Below are 13,760 nucleotides of genomic sequence, written 5' to 3'. Positions count from 1 at the left end.
TAATAATAACTCCTATAGAATTTATTGATCACCTTTGTGCTCAATCATTTTAGGGTATTGAGTTAATAATCTTTGGAGCACTATCTGTTTCAGTCTCTTGTTCTTATTTCTATTGGGTTTTCTGTCTCTTAAAAAGTTATCTAGCAGTGTTATGATTATTCTGGATGTAAACCGTCTTTCATTGTATGTCCTGAAAATATCTTCTCTCACTCTGTGGGTTGCCTCAGAAAAATGTTTTTGATACCTTTCTCCCTTCCCTCCATTGACCACTAGGCAGAAACAGAGAATGGTAGGGTTGTATAGATATACAAACAAGTGAATTCAAGGGTTTCTCTGTTAGCAGTAGTTCAGAGTTTTCACTAATGAAGGAGTAGCAAATGCTACCAGGAGGTTTTCTGATGGAAAAACTCAGCTCATTTCTCTGGTATAATAGGTGGAGAAGTTGAGATCGGCCTTTGTCATCATTGTCATGGGAGGCAAGGTAATCAAGTTTCTGTGTACTTACCTCTCCACTGGAGTCACTGTCCAGATGGCAGAGAAATACAGGTATATCTCGAAAATGTGGGTTTGGTTCCAGATCACTGTAATGAAGCGAATATTGCAAAAAAGTGAGTTTCAGTCGTCTCTTGCTGGTGGAGGGTCTTGCAACACATGTGAAGCACCATAAAATGAAGTGCAATAAAACAAAGTGTGTCTGTAAAGGTGATTTTAGATGTTTCTTGGGATAGACCCATTAAAAATATGGTTAAATAAATGAACAAGATCAAACAAAGAATAGCAGTTTCACAAATGACAAAAATATAGGATCCTCATGAACTTTAGCATGCTTACCTGAATATCTGGCAATATTTAAAGTCATGAGTTTCCCCATAAATATTAACAAGGGATGTCCTATTACACATAAAAAGTCATTTAATTTCTTGCTATTTGATGGTCTATTGCAAACTTGATTCTCTCCCTCTGGGAACAGTGGTTAGCACACTTCAGCAGACATCAAGCTGGAGGACTAGTTAAAACCCAGATTGCTGGGCCCCATTCCTGCAGATTTAGACTTAGTAGATTACCTATTTTATTTAAAGGATTATAATTTGTTATAAGAATTATTTATTTTGGTGCTTAAATTGTCCTTCGTTTGGTAATGGGGAGTCACTTCACGCTGCATTTTGTGTCCATCTAATATGTACCTATCATTCCTTTCATATGTCTTTGTTTTCTGGCATTAGATATTTTAAGCTAATGCGGGACGTTCCCTGCCTCAGTCTTGAACTTAGCCATTTTCGCAAAGAGCCATGTTCCTTTTAGTGAAAAATCCTTTTTAGGAATCAAGATCTGGGCTCTAGGTGTGCTCACTGCGAACGGGTTGTCACTGCTTCCAGGCCCTATGAGTGGCCAGAGCTAGAGAATATCTGTATGTAAATGTGTGATATATGTCATGAATATGCATGTACGTACATTTTTGTGTATTAACACACTTTTGCATCTGTTTACTTCTATATCGTTTATAAATAAATATATTTATTGAGTACGTATTGAAATATGTATTTTTTCTACATATATATTGAAAACCATGAGCTTGTATTTATACATACAACCCATTTCCAATCCAACACTATCACATTTTTTAAGGCACAATAAAATTATTTAGTTCAAGTATATGAAATAAGAAGTAATATTGTACTTCTTCCTTTGAAATACTAGTTTTTGTTGTAGCCGTAAATGTTTCTCTTTTGGATAAGTTCATTAGCAATTCATGCATTTGTCTGACAGCCATCTTTCCTGGAGAATATTGCTTCCTTCAGAATTAACTGAACATAGGTTTTCTTTTTCATATTTCTGATTACTTGTTTTGAAATTTTTATGGACTTCAACTTCTCTTCCTTTCCATATTTGTAACTCCCTTCTCCTAGAGTAAAGAACTTGGCTCCAATTATTCTTATATGTTTACCTGTTTGATTGTTTATCCTGTATGTAACCAGTCTATGTATGATCTTCCCCACTCCTATCCATGTGTGAACATCCTTCTTTCCAGCTTGGAGTCTGCCTCCCTATTATAGATTTCTACCCCGTGTGGCTGTCCTCCTCACTGGCTATGGCTCTGACTTCCCACATCCACCAGCCGACCTATGTACCTGTCCTCTGACCCCTCTCAGTCTCTGAAGAAATGCCTTTCTCACCCTGCTCTGGCTTTGATTTCTCACATTGGGCTGTCTCTCACCTGGCCACCTTCCTCACCCCTTGGTTTTGACACCTCATGCCAGGCCACCTGTCTTCAATCACATGGATGTCTTATTCACCCTGCTTGGGGCCTGCCATCTCATGCCAAGTTTCCCCTCACTTTGCCCTTCCCCTCGTAGATCCCCTCCTTACCCTACTGGGCTCTGACATCTGTTTTGATCGAGAGCTCCTCTCTATCCCCACCACAGACACCTACCTTGTTCTTCCTCTGCTAATAATTTTAAGATAGAAATATTCAGGAAGAGAAGGCCTCAACTAAGTCATTTAAAATATGAAGAAATAGAGGTTCAGGTACTTATATGTAGCTTGTCCAGGGTCACAGAACAAATGAGAAACAACGTCAGTACAAATCCGGGTCTCCCTGAATTTAAGCTTTGTGAGAGCAGGGAGCTTGCCTCTCTTGTTCTCTATTTTATTCCCAGGCAGTTAGCACAATGTCTACAGAGAGTAGAATGAATAAATAAGTGAATTATTCCTTGTTTAGTTCTTTTCCTTTTCTTCTTTGTCATCTTGACATATGTGTGTGTGTATAAAAACTGATGACTTTATGTATTTGTCTATAACCAATACAAATTTCTGCCTTTATACAAATGTCAACATCTAAATTTCCACGCTTTGGGATTTCTTCCATCACATGAATTTCTAAAGTTCCTAGCTGGATAGTTGGCATGTAGATGAAGCTACAAGGGCACTAAGAAGCCACAGTCATTGTAACATCTAATTCTTCCAGAACTTCCGTCAAGTGTGGAAGAGAGAATGTCTGAGCACCACCAAAATCAGTTTTTCAGTCGCTAGACTACAACCCCTTTGAAATATTTGAAACTCTACAAGAGAATAACACCATCACCGTTGTTGCAAACATGAGCCCCATGAGCAGTTCCTTCAGTCAGACTACTCGAGTACGACTATTCTGCAGACAATCGTGCAGGGCAGTGTTTCTACAGTATAGTGTCAAGAGTGCTAGCTCTGAGAGAGTCTTCAAAGAGGATTCTGTGGTTAACTAATGCTGGGAACGCCATGATTCACAATGTACGTGAATATATTAAAGGCTGAAAAATCCTACATTTGAAGAAAACTGTTACCTCTATGTAACCTGGAACTGTTGTCCAAGTTACCTTAACCACAGAGCTCCTTTTCATGTAATACCTGTCCCGGTCTCCTTTCTTCATTCATTCAATGGGCAAAAATACTTAAGGTTATTGCACAAAATAAATGAGATAAAGATGTGTAAAATGCATAGCATAGTGCTTGGTACTTTTTTCTTATACTTATTATTTATTGAAAATGGTTCCTTTTATAATTGAAGAAATTACAGATATATTTATTATTATAATAATTGAAGAATAAAAAATTCATGAGGTGGAAACTTCAAATCATAAAAGGGGTGTAAAATGAAAAATACATTTCTCATGAGATTCCTCAGATTCCCAAGAGCAATTTTTTGTTTAATGTATACTTCCAGGTATTTTCTGTGCGTGTACATGTAGATATACCAGAAAAGATATTTTAAAGTCTATTCACGGTAAATGAGATAATAGATTCGCATTCATTTATTTCGTGCTTCTGCAACATTGCCTTTAAGTTCTTCCCATTTGGGGGTATACCAATGTATATTTCTGCAACCCCTGGGTGGGGTAAAGATTAGAGCCTTTGATCACATTCCTTGAAGCTGTATTTTGATGAAGTGAGTATTATAGAGAATAGGAGGAAATAAATAGTTATTTGGGGGACTGAAAAACATCAACTTAAGCGTGTCCTTATTTGGAAAACTTTTATAAATTAAAAAAAAATTCAATTAGAGTTCACATACAATATTATATTAGTTTCAGGTGTACAAGATAGTAATTAGACAGTTATATGACTTATGTAGTAATCACCAACAATAAATCTTGTACCCATCTGACACTATACATAGTTATTACAATATTATTGACCACATTCCAAATACAGTAGTTCGCATCTCCATGACTATTTTGCAATTGCCAATTTGTATTTCTTAATCCCTTTTTACACACCCCCTCACCACCCCTCCCATCTGGCAACCATCAAAATGTTCTCTGTATTTATGAGTTTGTTTCTGTTTTGTTTGTTTGTTTTTGTTTTTTAGATTCTACATATAAGTGAAATTATACAGTATTTGACTTTTTCTGCCTGGCTTATTTCACTAGGAGTATACCCTCTTAGTCCATCCATGTTGTGACAGATGGCAAGCTATCATTCTTTTTTATGGATAAGTCTATTCCATTGTATATATGTGCTACATCTTCTCTATTCAGTTGTCTATTGATGGAGATTGAGGTTGCCTCCGTATCCTGGCTATTGTAAATAATGCTGCAGTGAACATAGAGGTGCATATGTCTTTTCGAGTTAGTGTCTTGGGTTTCTTTGAATAAATACCTAGAAATGGAATTACTGGGTCATATAAGAATTCTATTTTTAATTTTTTGAGGAAACTTCATACTTGGAAAACCTTTCTAAATCTACCAGGAAAAGAACTCTAATTGAGGAGGGAACTATCCATTTATTCATTGTTTTAGTTGAGAATGGAGAAAGGATGGGGAAAAAAGAACATGGGGCCCTGGGCAGAAGAGGGTCAGAGCTGCAGCTCTACAGAGGCACTGGCTTACATTGACTCAGGTGGTGGCTTAGTTTGCTAGGGTTGCTGTAACAAGCTCTATAACTGAGTGGCTTAAACAACAGAAATTTATTGTCTCACAGTTTGGAAGCTAAGAAGTCCAAAATCAAGGCATTGGAAGCATTGCTTCCTTCTGAGGGCTGAGAGGGAAGAATCTGTCCCAGGCCTCTTTCCTTGGTTTGTAGATAGCTGTCTTTTCCCTGCGTCTCTTCACACCCTCTTCCCTCTGTGCATATCTGTGGCCGAATTTTCTCTTCTTATTAGGACACCAGTCATATTAGACTAAGGCACACCTTAATAACCTCATTTTATGTTGATTACCTCCATGACACTCCTACTTCCACATTCTGAGGCACTGGAGGTTAGGACTTTAACATATGAATCGTTAGGGAGACACAATTCAGCTCATAATAGATGGGTTGTAATGCTGGGCTTCGGTGCTTTTCACTCTGTGCCAGCAATGCCCACTCACCAACTGCACCTGTCAAAGTGTGGGTTCCTTAAAGAAGTGCAAGTATTGGACTCATGTGTGGGTGTCACTGTTTAATCTCTTGTTGACAACGTATTTTATTTTCCCAAGAGGGAGTCTGTGTGGCCTGAAGCGCCTACTGATCTACCTCTGCCAGATCCTCCTAACAAAAGCACAGGAGGTTGAACCAGAGGTGACCACTGGGTCCAGGGCTTTCCTGGCTTCCTCTCTGGTTTCTCTTGTTCTGTTCCCTTCCTCCACTTTCTTGCTTGTCAAGACATTTACACTTTGACCCTGCTATTCCCTCCCCTTCTTTATTGCCTTGAGTTATCTTCCTTTTTCTCCAACTCCAATCACTTTTTCCATGTTCTCACTCAGTGAAGGTGAGGAAATTGCAAGCGGAGCATATACCTTTTATTAAGTGATTCAAATTGCATCTTGCCCGATCAACCTCAAAAATCCTGAAAAAAATGAGGACATATGCCTAATCGGTCACCAAAAGAAGGAATTCTTTTTATTTTTTGGAATAGTTTCCAATTAAACTTCTTGGCTCAAGAAGAAAAGAAGCTAGTTGTTTTTCAAGAGTGGATTTGTGGATTGGCTTCCTCATGGCTTTCTGCCGTCGGTGTGACCTCAGGGTGCTGGTGGCCATAGTGTGTGGGCTGCTGACCACCATAGTTTTCGGAATGAGCATCTGGAGAATCATGATGAGGATCAAGAGAGGTAATGCCATACTATTATGTTTAACTCAGAGAGAGAAAAGGCATTGAGCCTCTGTCTCTGCCACCTGCCACACCACTACTGGGTGGGAAGTGCCATGTCTAGGCTCAGGCCATTTATTAAATATATGCAAGGGTGAATTGATGGCAAACATGCAGTTGTATATACGAGAGAGAGAGAGAGAGAGAGAGAGAGAGAGAGAGAGAGAGAGTGTGTGTGTGTGTGTGTGTGTGTGTGTGTGATGACAAATAACATGGTTGAATTGGCCTCTTTATGCTCTTATTAACTCCTGGATGAATGGATAGCAGAGTAATAATTAAAATAATTAATAATGCATGTTTGGTTTGTTTATGTAAATCCAAGAAAAGAAAATAATTATGAACACACACATGAATACACATAATCAAACATATATAGAATGAAATTTTAGTTCTAGAAGGAAGTTTAGGAATGTTCTCTCTAAGATTACAAATAAAATGATATAGTTTGCACAGAAACCAGGTGTAAAAAACTACTCAAAGGCTAAGATAATTTAGAAAAAAAAATTTTTCCTGGTTATATAACATATATTTGTTCAACATCTGCTGTGTGCTAGAGCTGACCTGGGAAAAATGGGACGCGTGGTGCCAATGATGAGTAAAACAGTGACATTAAAGGAAAGCCCCAGAAACTCACGAGAAACTTACCACAATCCTCATGCTGTTCCCTTGGGCTGCAGAGGTTCTCCATCAGGGATTCAAAGCTGGATGTGCTCAGCACTCTTTTTTTTTGTAAGAAACAGAGAGTTCCTAATGAAATTGAGTAAATAAAGGTAAATAATGCCAGGTGGGAGAGAGCAGAAGGAGAGTTGATCTGCTTTCTGAGAAGGTAATTGCAGAGGACAGAAAGCTGGGGGAGCCAACAGGAGCACAAAGCATGGCTGCAAAGATCCTCTGTGGAGGACAACAGGAGTTGAATATATTGTCTGCTGACAGAGTGGTAGCTGAGAGTAGATCTGGTTTTTGTCCACTGAATAACAATACTTTGAGAATATTATATTAACAAGATTTAGAGAACTAGCGTGAGAAAATTTGCCAGGAGAAAAATAATAAAATCTAAACTTGGGGAAAATGTGTCTTTGTTTGTCCATTTAAGGTATTTAAAATAGTTTAATTGAGGTTTAAAAAAATTATAAACTATGGAATGCACCCTATTAAGGCTGCTAAATTTATAAGACCTTATTTAAAGGTATACTTTTAAGAAATCTCTCTTTCTCCTTCCCTCCCCCCTACCCTTTTTCCTTCCTTCCTTCCTTCCTTCCTTCCTTCCTTCCTTCCTTCCTTCCTTCCTTCCTTCCTTCCTTCCTTCCTTCCTTCTTATGATATCTACTGCTAAATTTGTGGTGACTTATAAAAGACATAGGTACAACAGAATCATTGAAACATGGACTAAAGTTCAATAACATCTTAAGGAAGAGGAGAGAGTAGGAAACAGAAAGTACATGAAACTCAAAGGCTAGGAGGAGTTGCTAAAAATAAATGCAAAACATATCCCTGAGGTTCCTGAGGCTTAAAGCCAAAACGAAGCATAGTAACAACGATCTCATGTCTAACAGTATAAGCATTCAAGCTTTCAGAAAAGACCAACGTTTCCTCGCTGTGAGCGGAATTTTGAATTAGCTCTTTATAAGGGATATTCCTCAATTTAGGGAAACCTGGTTGAAAAGGAGGGGGCTATTGATATTATTTAAAGAGAAAGATTAAAAGACTGATACTGCTTGCCATGAAATTTTGTCTTATACATTGTATTCAGATTTTGTTTTAGTTGGTAAATTCCGGTTCATTCTACTTCACTCCCTTCCACTCATTCCACTCCACTCCGCTTGATCTCTTTCCATCTCGCCTTATCCCATCTCATGCAATTATTGGATGGTCTCACTTCGGTCCCTTTACTTCGGTATAGAGATGAATTGTTTTTAAATTTATTTTTAAGAGGAGAGTCATGAGTCTTCCATTATTATAAAATTGACAATTAAAATTTTTTTTTACTATATTCTAGATACTATGTTAAAAAATATTTTCATGCTAACATAGCAAGTTTTGGGTCTGGATTTGAATCTAGATCATTTGTTCCCACACTTTTCTGCCTTCCTAGAAGCAAGATAATGGTAACACAATCAATTCTTCTTTTCTTTTTGAAGCAACTATGGCTGAAAACCCTAATTCACAAAGATATGAAGCAACCAGTAGAATCAGAGCTAAGTTACGCACTTTGGGATATCACAGTGTTTGTCTTCAAGTCAATGAGATCTACCTCGCTGGTTGACTATCTCCATATTTCTAGAATGGAAGTATAAGTATAAGGACCTGAATTATTAACCTATATTCCTTGCACCTAAAACTAGTACTAGCAATAGAGTTGCCAATACATAGTCGATGAGTAAATTAAAGAATTATGTGAAAACCGGAAACTGTCAAATAGCTTTATTCAGAAGTGAAATAACATAGTTACCAATATCTTGTGATTTGCCTCAAAATATTAAAATAAATGTAATTCTGGATTTGTTTACATCAGTTAACATAGACACTATTTTAGTTTTCTTCCTTTGTTCCAAGCCATGAAATACATTCACAGTTTTTGAGATTTTGGCTTCATTAAGATCTCTCCAACTGTATGTGGCTTCTTTTGTTTAACAATGTGATCAGCAATTCTGTAGGATGTGTTTATGTTGGAGCAAATCTAAATTTTGCCAGCCCTCCAACCTTTTCACATTGGGCATTTTTCATAGAATAATATCCACTTTATGTATTCGCAAAATGGGCAGACAAAAGGTGCTCTATCTCTATTGGAGTTGTGTTTCCAATAGCAAGAATTTTGTAACATAAGAAGTAGCATGGCTTTTTGGCCCCTCACATATGATTAAAGTAAAAAAAAAAAAACATAATTAAACTTTATTGTCTATCTTTCCACTGACATTTCCCAGCTTGAGTTAAGCCTGATTACAGATAAATGTCCATAATCGTTATACTAGGGGATGTTTTTTTTATTACCGATGGGAGAGTATCTTAACCTTATAACTTATTAGCAATGATAATTTTGCCTTATTCAACCATATCTTATGCATCTTTTGGACCATACATCTTCCTGCTCTGTGCCATCATGACTGCCTTTCCCATCCCTCTCCAGATGCCCTAGCCTTCATTCCCTATCACAGGACTTGCTTACGCCACAGGTTAACAAGAGACTTTGGTATGTTGAAATGTTTCCAAGCTCCAAGGTTAGACTTTATAGTATCGAAATTCTTGCACAGTAAGAAGCGTAAGTTGTGGGGAAAAGGTCAAGGAGAGTTTCCTGATTCTCAAAAAATAATTTGTCCACATACACTTGGCTTTCATTTTACTGAATTACTCTACTTCCTCAAGAGACAAACTCCATAATAAATCGGACTCGTGTAACTATTCCTGGAGGACAGGTTGCATGTTGGGGTTAAAAAAAAAGTTCTAGATGAGTATTTTCTGAATGGAAGATATTGGATTTTAGGCAACTGTAGTGTTATTTAGTCTTAATTTTACCATTGTAAATCTCTCTTCAGCTCCTTTTTCAGTCTCCCTTCTTGCTTTTTCATATAACCACCTTCTAAATCAAGAAAATAATTCCTATAAACGGGAAGGAAATTTTTTGAGGAATAAATTGGCAATGTAATTGGCTGAGGAGTATGAATTATTTTAATAATAGAATTACTGATTTTTAAATTGCTGATCCCATTTTTAAAGTCACTTTCTCAAATTAAAAGGTTAGAACCTTGGCTTAGTGGATTTTTTTAAAATTTCCAGGTATTAGATACTTTTACTTGAAATTCTGAATACAACTACCACCCGTAGGTCTTTGATAACAAATATTATTGAAGATCTACCAAAGAATATGGTGTTTAAGACTGTGTACATTAGAGTTGGGGAGGAAAAGTACATGAGAGGGAAAAAAGAAGCTCTGGAGCCCATGTGACCACTTACTGCCTGAGTAAACTTGACCAAGTTCCTCAACATTTCTGCCTCAGTTTTCCTATTAAGGGAGTAATGATAAACCCTACTTTATAGGGCTGTTGTGAGGATTAAATGAGTTAACACATTTACAGATTTAAGATGATGTCTAATACACTGTAAGCACTCAATAAATGCTGGCTACTATTTTTACCTTATTAATTTTTAGATAATTTAGTCCACAATTTTCTCTACTCCCTGAATTACACATTGAATAGATGCCATTGATCTAGATTGGACCTTTGAATTGGACCTCAATTTATCAAACTGAAGGTCTACAATAGGTTTAATCATTAAGTTCAATTGATTAGCTCAAAAGGAAAACAGAAACAGTTCAAAGAACTGCCTTATCTTCCTGCATTTGTTTTTTAATATTTATATTATACTATACCATTGGGGAAAATTTTATTAAAACATTTAACCAGTTTATTGAAACACATAGGCAGGTAATTAATATTGAACATTCTTTACCTTAAGTAAAGACTACAACTTATATATTTTTTTGTTTAAATTTTTTTCCACAATGGAATAAACTTTCCTAAATATTGTGTTATCATTTAAGAGTAAACTTTATCCTTATCTAAATATTTCCACTTCCTGGTCTGAGACAAAGGACAGATGCCTGGATTTTAAACCCGTCAAGTCTCTGAGCTGAACACTAGAGTTTCCTGATGAAATTTCTTTGACTAAAGAAAGATATTTTTATTCCCGTACTTTTTCAAATTAGGTTTTTAAAAAGCATTCTAATTTTATAGAGTTGGGAAAAAAATTCAATTCATGTTTTCCATTTGAAAATTTTAATATTTAATGTTATTTTCTCAATCAGTATGAAGTGAGTATCACATATGTTCTGCATTTAATGTTCCATGATTTGTAGTAAAGGTATTGAAAATAGGGCTAATATTTCTAAACATATTTCTTATTACAATTTAAAAGAATGTAAAGAAATGTTATTAATATCATATTGATTTTATGAAAGAAAAATCCTATTATTAAATATGTTCCAGTATATGGATCCTCAAATAAAATGCAGCTGATGCTTAGTTGCTCTGTCTATGGTAAAGGCAGGCACTGTGAGCAGGAGCAGGAGCACTTGGTTAGTAACCAGGAGATTTGAATTCTTGTCACCACCCAGCTATCACTTAATTATGGATCTGAAACAAGTTACTCTTTATGTAAAATGTGCTCTTTACGCACTTTGCACTTTACGTAGAATAAGAAAGTTGGCTAATGATTGGCTAATGTCACTTTTATGAGTCCTTAATTCTAAAAACTAGTTATGTGATATAAACAAACCACTTAATCTTTCTGGGTCTGACTTTCCTTACTTAAAAATACCAATGCTACTTTTGTTATATTTCGTGGATAATTTAGGTATTTCAGAGGAAAAGATCTTGAACAAGGAAGCACAAAGGTGTTAAAAATGTGATTGCGATAGAGGAGTGGATAGCTCTGCTTGGGCTTGACGTCCTCAATCAAAATGCAAATGGAAAAGAAGCCAGTCAGCAAACATTTGTTGGATACCTTCCACACACTTGCATTGTGTGGGAACCTACAGATAGAAGCCAGGTCCTTGCTCTAAAGGGAGTTAAATACCCAAGTATACGAAGATATGACCCTTGACTTATAGCAGAAAGGCAGACTGAGTAGGCATGAATAGGTCTCCTTCCTACTTGAGAACTTTAGAAGTTATGAATAAAATATAACAATAATTCAAACATATAAGCAGATGTTCTTTCTTGAAGAGAAATCCCAGGTGGCAGAAACAAAGAGAATATGCAGTACCATAATGGTGAGCAGGTACTGGCACAAACTTTTGTGATGAGAGTTCTGGCTTCCATGCATACATGGAGATGGGAGGCATGACTTCCATCTTGTGTGAAGTGGGAAAGTTGGACCCGAACCATGGGCATAACACCTGAAGCCTTAAGGAGTTGCCTCAGCTGTGAAAAGATTACAAAAGTTCTCACTAGCTCAGAGAAGAATTGAAGAACTCTATCTCCTGTGCAGAGACACAAGTAGGGGGAGGGGAAGTCACTGCAAGTAATTGAAACCCTAGGATAAAGAATTTGAATTTGTCCCACTTGTACAATGCAGAAATCCCCAGTAAGAAGCAATTTACTTTTGCAGTTAACTTTGTATCTCAAAATCTTGCTATAATTTCTTATTAGGTGTGTGTGTGTGTGTGTGTGAGAATCTTTGGGATTTTCTACAGACAATTATGTCATCTCTAAACAAAGACTTTTTTTTCCCCTTCCAATCTGATTACTTTTTATTTCCTTTTCTTGTTTTATTGCATTAGCTAGAACTTCCAGTGTAATGTTGAGTAGGAGCAGTGAGAAGGAACATTCTTACCATGATTCGAATGTTAGGGAAAAGCATTTAATATTTCATCATGAAATATGAGGTTAATTGTAGGTTTTTGTAGATACTCTGTATCAAGTTGATGTAGGTCCCCTATAATCCTTCTTTGCTAAGTTTTTATCATGAATGGGTGTTGGATTTTGTTAAAGCTTCTTATGTGTCTATTGATAATGCTCATGTGATTTTTCTTCGTCTCTTGACACGATGAATTACACTAATTGATTTTTAATTGTTATCCAGCGGTGCACACCTGGGATAAATATCAATTCATTTTGGTGTATAATTCTTTTTAAACATTGTTGGATTAAATTTGCTAATATTTTTGTGTTCATATTCATGAGAAATATTGATACGTAATTTTCCTTTCCTATAATGTCTTTGTCTGATTTTGATATTAGAGTAATGCTGGCCTCATAAAATGAGTTGGGAAGTGCTCCTCTCCTATTTTCTGGAAGAGATTGTGGAGAATTGATATCAGTATTCCTTAAAGGTTTGGTAGAATGCACCACCAGACCCATCAGAGTCTGGCACTTTTTGTTTTAAAAGGTAATTAATTGTAGATTCAGTTTCTTTATCAATACGGGTTTATTCAGATTATCTCTTTCTCCTTGTGTGAGTTTGGTAGACTGTGTCCTTCAAGGAATTGGTCTATTTTGTCTAAGTTATTAAATTTGTTAACAGAGAGCTATTCATATTTCTTTCTTTCGTTCGTTCGTTCATTCGTTCTCTCTCTCTCTCTCTCTCCCTCCCTCCCTCTTCTTCCCGACCCAGGACTGCACGCCAGAGCCGGAGGGGGACAGGACGAAAACAGAAAAAGGACAGAGCTCGCGGAGGGAAAAGAAAGCAAAGAAAGGCCCAAGGGCTGTCTTTGTCTTTACTTTCTTGGCTTTCTTTATTTCTTTCTTTCTTCGTTCTTTCTTTCTTTCTTCTTCTTTCATTTCTTTCTTTGTTCTTTCTTTCTTTCTTTCTCTCTCTCTCTCTCTCTCTCTCTCTCTCTCTCTCTCTCTCTCTCTCTCTCTTTCTTTCTTTCTTTCTTTCTTTCTCTTTCCTCCCTTTCCTCCTCCTCCTCCTTCTCCCCCCTCCCTTCTCTCTCAGAGGTAAAGCGATAAGGTTTATTGAAGCTCAGAATTACAGTTCTCTTGCTAGAGGGTGTACTGGAAAGTGGGATACCCCAGGTAGAAAAAAACTTCTTTTATAGGTCTCTGTGCTAGCTACTCCTTCTGGTCTGACGGGATGTGCCTTTTTATGATTGGTTGGCAAGTCTCCACCCCCAGTTCCAGGGGGTGGGGGTCGGGCTCCGTGGGTGGGTGTGACCTCCAAC

General features: G+C 36.9%; 1 protein-coding gene across 1 annotated transcript in view; it reads left to right on the top strand.

The window, feature by feature from the left end:
- Nucleotides 1–5,927: 5,927 nt before the first annotated feature.
- The window catches only part of ADGRG7 (adhesion G protein-coupled receptor G7), a 66,958-nt gene continuing 59,125 nt past the window's right edge, over nt 5,928–13,760 (top strand). The window contains exon 1 of the mRNA XM_036219645.1: nt 5,928–6,062. Within this exon, the coding sequence (XP_036075538.1) occupies nt 5,948–6,062 (115 nt within the window). The 5' untranslated portion in view covers nt 5,928–5,947. The remainder of the gene's footprint in view (nt 6,063–13,760) is intronic.

Source organism: Rousettus aegyptiacus, unplaced genomic scaffold (assembly GCF_014176215.1).
Source record: "Rousettus aegyptiacus isolate mRouAeg1 unplaced genomic scaffold, mRouAeg1.p scaffold_m13_p_4, whole genome shotgun sequence".
In the NCBI taxonomy this organism is placed as follows: Eukaryota; Metazoa; Chordata; class Mammalia; order Chiroptera; family Pteropodidae; genus Rousettus; species Rousettus aegyptiacus.
This window is presented reverse-complemented; position numbering and strand designations above follow the sequence as displayed.